Raw genomic sequence first — 8546 nt, forward strand, 5'->3', positions numbered from 1 at the left:
CTAGAACGTTGAAGTATAACATTGGACCAGTGGCCGGTGTGCTGGTTTCCTGCTGTACAGTCACGATCAGTTGTTGTCAGTGATTCCAAGTGTGCTGCGCTCTGGTGGCCTCTCACAGTCAGTGCAACTTATTTACCTAAAGTCCCTCAGGCCACTCTAGGAAGCACCTCTATCACCTATGTTGATGTTTCAGTTGGATTTTTATCATAACCTACATTTTCTTGTCTGTCAGTAAAATTAAATTCAGTTCAATAATGCTGCCATTTGTTTAGCCTTGTGTAAAATTTAATAATGTTTCACTTGTGGTGAGCTGTGTCACATTGGTGTTTATCGACACTGCGACACATTTTTTGAGGCCTTAGGTTGTCGGGGTGTTGTATGTGACTGCATTGTTTAGGTGTTCCTGTTATTACACCCACCCTCTATGTGTTATAGATAGGAAGAGAAATATAGAGGAGACAGCGCCAGTGTCCTAAAACAAAAACTGTTTCCAGGAGATTCATCTTTCATAGTACCAGCAATTCTTTGGTTCAGCAAGTGAAACCAGACCCCAGCATGGCTTTGTCTTTGTTTAAGATAGTTGTGTGAAAAACTAAACAAAAACTTGCCAGACAGTCCAAAGCCCAGTTGTATATGAACGTAGCCTTGGGCTCTATGGAGCTGGCTCAGTCCAGCTGTTTACAGTAGCGGGTCAGAGAGTAGTTCAGACTTTGGCACCAACTAAACTCCTGCCGCCTCATGCTGCTCTCCCATGTTACTCAGCAGAAGGCAGCTTCAGTAGCCATATGTTTTGCATTACTCTTTCCTCAACTGGGTTTAAAAAATATTATTTATAATAGTATGGCATTTGTTACGTCCTTATATATTGTGGACTATAAAAAGGAGAGCAGCTGTAGTGTTTTTTGTCTGACACCGGCCGGTAACCAAGGAGTATATGTGATTCTGATAAGCTAAGTTAAAGTGAAGTGTGGCCTAGATTTGATGGAAAGTGGTCCATTTTATCCCCGGGTTACTGCTGTTATTATAAACAAGGCCAAGCCTGCTGTTCTCATCTCCCAGATAAAGACTCCTCACGCAAGTGTTGTAGTGTTTACACACCAGTTTTGCTCTCAGTGAGGGTGTGTGCCTGTAACATGTATATTTATGTTTGTGTGTCTGCAGGTGAAGCAGCAGTTGGTTTCTAAATGGAAGGCCCAAGTGGTTTGTCATTTCTTGTTTTCACTCTTTTTCTCTCTGTGTCCTCCCCAGTCGTCAGAGCTGGATGACATCCTGAACGACCTGCAGAATGCTCAGCCGCAGCTCTTCTGTGAGCCGCGGCCCGTTTCGCTGCCCAGTCCCATGGACAAACAGAACATCATCAATGACATCCTGCAGATGTCCGAGACCAATCCCGCCATGGTACCACAGCAGCAACACAGGGGCATCGGCACTGGCATGGGCCCAGCTAGTGAGTGTCATACTTACTTGGAAAAGTGCACGCAAGGGTTTCCCCCTCACAGTAGACCGTATTATATCAAAACTTGCCAGTGTTCAGAAAATGCTCCAATCATAAGGTCATGACATTCTAAATATGTAGCTATGATATTGAACTGTTATACTGTGCATTTGGCTAAAACTCGTGTTTTCCTATCTTCAGATTTCGGGGGTGTCCGACCGGGCCAGCCAGCCAGGGGGCTACCTGTGAGGAGTGTGTCTCTGGACATGAATGTGTCCCCCCAGCAGCCCTCATTACAGTACCCCATAAGGGCCACAAGCCCATACACGCTTATGCAGCAGCAACAGCAGCAAGGCATGGTGGGAAGTCACGGCATGATGACTAACCAGTCCGGTATGGTCAACACAGGTAGGTGTGACAGTCTGTCCTTTGTAGTTACTGTTTATAATGTTATTGTCTGTCTGTGTGTGTCACTAACATTGTTGCTCAGCATGCCTTGATTTATTTTCTTTTTCTTTAATGATGTGTTTAACCAGTTCCTGGTTAAGCAATGATGCATGCTCTGATTTATTTAAATAAAAATGACCAGTCCACAGAGCAACTAACTTCTTTAGAGGTGTTGTCTCATACAGTGCCCTGGACACAGTCCTGCTTGTATCAATTTTCCTGCACAAAATATTTTCCAGCCATTTTACACTTCAGAGTAGCTACTAGAGATGGCATCAAACTAAAAGCACCAAAATTAAATAAGAACTGAATTCATTTTAACTACAGGCATCCTTTGATGGCCCCTTTTTCAGTTTTGGCTCACCATCAAATGTAAATCTGCTTTTAACTCTTAATGTTTTTCAGGACTGTGTTAACACATGTAGCTGTTTTCCACGTTCTGAGGAAAGACCCCTTTCCCCTCTATCTATGTCACTCTCAGCCTATGATCTACCATGTAATGGCACAGTGACTCACTTCCTGTGACAGGAAATAGTCAGGCACCTGCACTGGCACCAAGTTTTTCTCACTGTCGCACCCACATATTAGCAGGCCTCAAACATCCCCCAGCACTACATTGATGGCTTCTCCGTTGTTATTGCACCATTGCATCATGGTGACGGAGAACATCCACTGAGCTCTGTCCTGAGGCATCTCTCACTGTTTCTTGTCTCCCCGTGTGTGTTTGCTCCCCCAGGACTCATGGCTCCAGGTGGCCCACGGCCGGGCATGCAGCAGCAGGAGGGCTGGGTGGGTTCAGCCTCTGCCCCTCCTCTGGGAGCGTCCGGCCCTGGGCAGCAAGGTGCCATGCAGGGCAGGATGGGGCCAAACAGTGCTCCCATGAGGCCCAGCAGCCAGCCAGGGCCCCGACAGATGCTCCAGTCCCCAATGATGGCCAATGGTAAGAGCATGATTTAGCCTAGAAACACAAGTAACACAGTTTTTTAAATTAGGAAACTAAATGGCAGTATGACAACACACAGGAGATTTGAGGTTGACCAGACACAACAGAGTCAGATTCCCTAAGAAAACAACAGGTTCTAAAGCATGTTAATATAGAAACCAGGGGTAAGAACTTGTATTTTATGAATTCAGCTTTAATTTATTAATCCTAATCATCAGCTGTGGTCCATGATGTAGGGGGACTAGTGAGGCACAGGTGGAAAGACCTCAACATGCACATATATACAGTAACTGTCTCTGAATTTGAAAGGTTGCCACCTTGTGGTTTACTATAGCATAGCACTCTATATATGAAAGTAATATCTAACCTGGAACTTGTATCCTTCTGTTCCTGGGTTTAAAAACAAATGTAACTGTCTCCAGTTTGCCTGTTTTTTTATTCTTCTATTCTTATTTTTTATTTATTGACTGTCTACTCTTTTGACTGAATGTGTTTTCCTTTTTCCCCCGTTTAGCCCAACCTGACATGGATATTGGTATGGTTGGCCACCATTTCTCTCAGCAACAGGCTCCACCCAACCAGACAGCCCCATGGCCAGACAGCATGATGCCCATCGACCAGACAGCGTTTGTAAACCAGAACAGGCAAGCTACTTACTTGCAAATTATCATTATTTATAATGCAGAAAAACATCACTATTCTTATCAAACTTCCTCTTTTGAGTTTTGTAATTGTACTCTGGCCAGTACAAACTGTAGCAAACTCTTAGACCAGCAAACAAAGTTTTCTCAGCGAGTAAATGAATCAAGTTCATTCTCTGTCTCCTCTCTGCACAGGCCGGTGCACTCAGCGCCTCAGGATGACTTGCTGTGCAGCACAGGGCTCAGCTCTGGTGATGGCAGTTCAGTAGATGAGGGCGCCCTGATGTCCCAACTGTACACTGCACTAAAAGATTTTGATGGTTTGGAGGAGATTGATCGTGCCCTCGGGATCCCTGCTCTGGTAGAACAGGTGAGATGTGTGACATTGGTGACATTTTTGTTGCTTTGATGTCACTTCTTTATCATTTTTCATGGCTTTACATTGTTTTTTTTTATCTGTTTCTGTACCTGCCTTTTTCAGAGCCAATCCCTGGAGCCAGACCAGTTCCCTCAGGACCCCGGAATGATGTTAGACCAGAAGCCCCCCATGTACACCCAGCAATTTGGTCCCCCGCCATCCCATATGACCCAAAGGGGCTACCCCGGTGCTCCCATGCAAGAGCCAGGCTTCCACCCAATGTCAGGCCAGATGGGTCCACGGCCGGGTTACCCCATGATGAGGATGCAGGCGCGGCCAGGAATCAGGTCTGCGGTCGCCCCAAACCAACCCAACACACTACGGCTGCAGCTTCAGCACCGGCTACAGTCACAGCAGGTACGCTTGCATCTAGACCTTTCCTGACACTGGTGGAAGTGATACTGTGCACTGAGTGTTCACATTACGTTCACTCTGTTTGATCCACAGCTGTGTGGTTGAACACACACATGGGAGTTGTGTAATTATTCTTGAGGTTGACTTTTTGGCAGGTTTTCTGTGCACACAACCTCTACCTGACACCTGTTGGTCTTCTCCTAGAATAATATTCATCATGTCCGCCACTGAAAAGATGTAGATTTATTAATGTAATCATTGTTATTTCATCTGTAATATCATTCAGATCCACATGCTAGTAGTTTTCTTATTGTTTATTGGCTGAAAGTATGCGGTTTGTTTTTAAAAAAAAAAAAAAAGAAAATTAAACGATTTTCAATTGATTGGCGGATGGTGTTAACCTGTCTTAACCTCTTCTGTCTCCCAGCAGAACCGTCAGCCAATGATGACTCAGATGAGTAGTGTGTCAAATGTGAACCTACCTCTTAGAGCCAGTGCTCCAAACCAGGTAGGTCACCGCTGCCGTCACATCTGTCTGCACAGACAAATTGCTGTGACTGTAGGTAGGGCTTTGAGTTCCAGTCTTCATGTTGTAGAAGCAGATGGTAGAGATGCAGATATAGAGTAGATATACATCATGTAGATCTGATAGATTTTTTTGTGTGTTCCTCTATTCTTGCTCATCATTCCCCTCTCACTTCCAGGGGACCATCAATGCTCAGATGTTGGCCCAGCGTCAGCGGGAGCTGCTGAGTAATCACCTGAGACAGAGGCAGCAGCAGCAGCAGCAGGTCCAGCAGGCCCAGCAGGTCCAGCAGCAAAGGAGCATGGCCATGAGGGGCCCGGGCCTCAACCTGCCTCCCAACATGGCTGCCGGAGGCATGAGTAACCCTCGGATCCCACAGGCCAACCCCCAGCAGTTCCCCTACCCGCCCAGCTACGGTACCAGTACAGGCCTGGCCTCTCCACCTCCCCCTACCAGCCCCTTCTCCTCCCCTCTCTCCCCAAGCCTGCCCTCTCTCCCCCCCAACCCTCAGCTCCACCTGCATGGCACCTCCTCCTCTTCCTCCACCTCCTCCTCCTCCTCACAGATGATGATGGGAAACACAAACATGATGGGCGGACAGTACGGGGCCGTACTCAGCCCCCAAATGCAGCACAGTGCCTTTCAGTTTCCCAACTCAGGTACTGCTCCCACACCCCAGCCTACCACACACTTTACCCTACAACCTGTGTGTGTGTGTGTGCTCGCCATTGTGTCTATGTGTTGATGTGACTATAGTTGCACAGCATCACATGCTTTTTAATAGGAGCAATCATCTGATTTGTAATGTTGTGCGCTGATGACTGCATTAATAAGCTGCCATTGTATGATCCAAATCATGCTGCATATTTTAAGCCTCAATTTTATAACATATAAGTAGTTGTCAGTTAGTGCTATCTTGTACTCATTGTTCTGTGCACTGTCCAAAATGGTGCCCTGGCTATATACTCCCTCTCCACCAGAGGGCACCAAGACACGGTAATCACAGCTTAACTCAGCATACAGACTTGACACCTGACTCTTAAGATTGTGACCAGGCAGGGCAATAATCAGGCCTTTACCTGTCAGTCTGATCTGATAATCTAGAATAATACTCATTTGTCTAATGACATGTTTGATTTGTCCTTCACTCCTTAATCTGATTCTGGCCCAGTGGTTCGTACAGCTCAGCTAGAATTACTTCTCCCCTTCCCTTCTCTCCTAAGCCATCTCCTTATTCCTTTACTTCCTAGTTGCTTGCCTGTTCACTACTTTACATGCATGTAGGAAATATGAACTGCCTGTCAGTAATCCCAGATGTACACCGGAATGGAACGTTTCCATTCACACTAACCATCACGCTTGCTCGTTCTTTGCAATTGTCTGTCAAAACGTTTGTTCCTATGTGGCACGTCTGTGTAAACTACATGGAATGCTTACATTAACTACACTCAGTACATTGATTTGTTGGCGGGTCTCTGCCGGTCCAGTGTCGTTGAACTGTTTTGATGCATCCACCTCAGGTATGAGCCAACAGGCAGACGGAGGCTTCGGAGGTCCCGGCACACCACAGAGCCCCCTGCTTTCTCCCCGCATGGCCCACACACAGTCCCCAATGATGCAGCAGGGCCAAGGAAACGCTGCTTTTCAGGGCTCCCCTGACATGAACGGCTGGCCACAGGGCAACATGGGAGGCAACAGGTAAATATAACTTCAAATTCCTTCTCTTCTTTTCTACTTTCCTGTGTGCTTCTTAACAGACTACTACATACCACATCTTTTTTTTTTTTCCCCCACTCCCTTATCCCCAGTATGTTCTCACAGCAGCAGGCATCACCACAGTTCACCCAGCAGAATAACAGCAACATGTACAATGGCAATGGTATGAACCTCAACAACGTCTCCATGGCCACCAACATGGCAACCAGCAGCATGAGCAGCATGGGCCAGATGGCCGGACAGATGAGTGTCACGTCAGGGCCCTCACCCGGCTTGCCCTCCATGGGGCAAGAACAGGTAAACACTACCAGGCCAGTCCTGACGCATCAATCCTCTAAAAGGGGTAAAATTAAGAATCTTTTAGTTCTGGGAGAAGAATTACCAAAAATGTAGTTTAAGAGAAAGCTGTTTTTCAGCTGGCCGCTTTTAAGCATGGCCAGACTGAATTAGAGTTTCACGTAGCCCAGTAATATCCTGAGGCTGTGCCTTTACATCAGCCCCTGTAGTAATACAAGTCAGACACTTTCAGAGTTTAAGCCTTAGAGGTTAACAAAATGGACCCCTTACAGTTTTACACAGTAATCAGGGGACCAAGAAAAACTAAAAGGTTCATCCTTCTTTCTCCCCACTCTACACTGCTTCTGTATGTGTTTGTCTTATCGTAAGACCCTAAGTGTTTGGGTACACTTATTGGACAGCCGTGCTAGTGAATAATTTACTTAGTAGTTTACGTAACTCCTCTAGCCCGAGTTCTAGTACTTGACTTGAACTTAGAGGACAATGATGTAATTAGCAGCAGGCACTTTAGAGCCAGACCATTTAGACTATGTAGACGTTACCATATGATGTTCAAAGGCTGGCTTGTCTGGACTGTGGACTCATCAGCTGCTTCGATTCACATGGAAAACTTGACTCCTTATGGCCGTCAAACCTGTGCTCTCTCTACACATACTGCACAGAAGCATAGTGAAGTTTGATGTGGCAAGATGACAAGTCAGACTTTCACTGCAACACAGACAGCTGACATTACTCATTTACTGACACTCAGGTAATTATATAATAAAAAAATAAAAAGGTACAAATATTTTCACGTCCGCACTGGTGCTGTTTCGGGTGATTATCATTCATTTAATGTCAACCAAGTTAATCGTTCTTCCTTTGTCTCCCTGGTATTGTTAGCTCAGTATGTGGAATGCACTGATGCTGTCCATGATGCTTTTAAGCCCAATAAAGGGCCATGAATATTTAACCAAGGTGCTGTTGTTTGATTGTCTGCACTTCAGACAGTTGTAACATACCAGTATATCTGTCACTTGATTTATCCCCCTTCCAGGATTATAGAAATATATTGGCACTTAGATTATTTCAATTATTTACCGTTGGGCCATTAGTGCAAGCTTTTGTGATTTACTGACTTGTTTTAGGCTTGATGAGTGTTCTCAGATGGTTTCTAATTGTTTATAGTCTTTTGCACAAGTGGCTTCACTCCAGATAAGTTCAAGTTCTGCAAGTTCAAGTTAACCAGTCACCTGTGCTGTTGAACTGTGTATTTCTGAAAAGCTCTACAACTTGTGAATTATTATTGTGTCGTCTCTCTGCAGAAGTACTGTTGACCCTCATGGAGTTCTTAACCTGAACCTCAGTGATCAGCTGGTGCAAGGAGCGCGTCGGCCCTTTAAAAATTGTACAAACATGTAAACCAACCGACGGCCCCTTGAACCAGCCAGGCCATGCCCTGACCCCGTCTCCCCAGCCCAAATTTGCTGTCTGTCCCCGCTGGGCCTCTTCAGCATCCCCGGAGGAGCCCGGCCACGAACAGGCACAGGAGTGTGAAGAGGGCTGGGGAAGGATCATGGATCTCTGTCCAACATGCCTATCCCTCCTGGAGGAGAGCCTCGTGATGAGCCAGTCTGTCTGCCTGTCCAGCTGCATTCACCGTAGTGTGACTTACTGTAGGCCTCCTGGTGGGGGACGCTGACTTAAGGGGGCAGCAGTGGGTGGGATCCCTCGTTCTGATGAATGTATTCCTCTCAGTGGACAGCGGCCATTTACAATCTCATCTCAAA

The 8546-nt window shown here is 46.1% G+C and overlaps 1 protein-coding gene across 1 annotated transcript in view; it reads left to right on the plus strand.

Annotated features, from left to right (window-relative positions):
- Positions 1-8546, plus strand: part of ncoa2 (nuclear receptor coactivator 2) — a 53343-nt gene extending 44797 nt beyond the window's left edge. The window contains exons 12-22 of the mRNA XM_022744261.1: positions 1249-1447; positions 1637-1843; positions 2619-2822; positions 3340-3469; positions 3662-3836; positions 3948-4241; positions 4669-4746; positions 4943-5423; positions 6285-6462; positions 6573-6777; positions 8082-8546. Coding sequence (XP_022599982.1) covers positions 1249-1447; positions 1637-1843; positions 2619-2822; positions 3340-3469; positions 3662-3836; positions 3948-4241; positions 4669-4746; positions 4943-5423; positions 6285-6462; positions 6573-6777; positions 8082-8093 — 2163 coding nt within the window. The 3' untranslated portion in view covers positions 8094-8546. The remainder of the gene's footprint in view (positions 1-1248; positions 1448-1636; positions 1844-2618; positions 2823-3339; positions 3470-3661; positions 3837-3947; positions 4242-4668; positions 4747-4942; positions 5424-6284; positions 6463-6572; positions 6778-8081) is intronic.

Source organism: Seriola dumerili, unplaced genomic scaffold, assembly GCF_002260705.1.
Source record: "Seriola dumerili isolate Sdu_G_001 unplaced genomic scaffold, Sdu_1.0 BDQW01000079.1, whole genome shotgun sequence".
Classification (NCBI taxonomy): domain Eukaryota; kingdom Metazoa; phylum Chordata; class Actinopteri; order Carangiformes; family Carangidae; genus Seriola; species Seriola dumerili.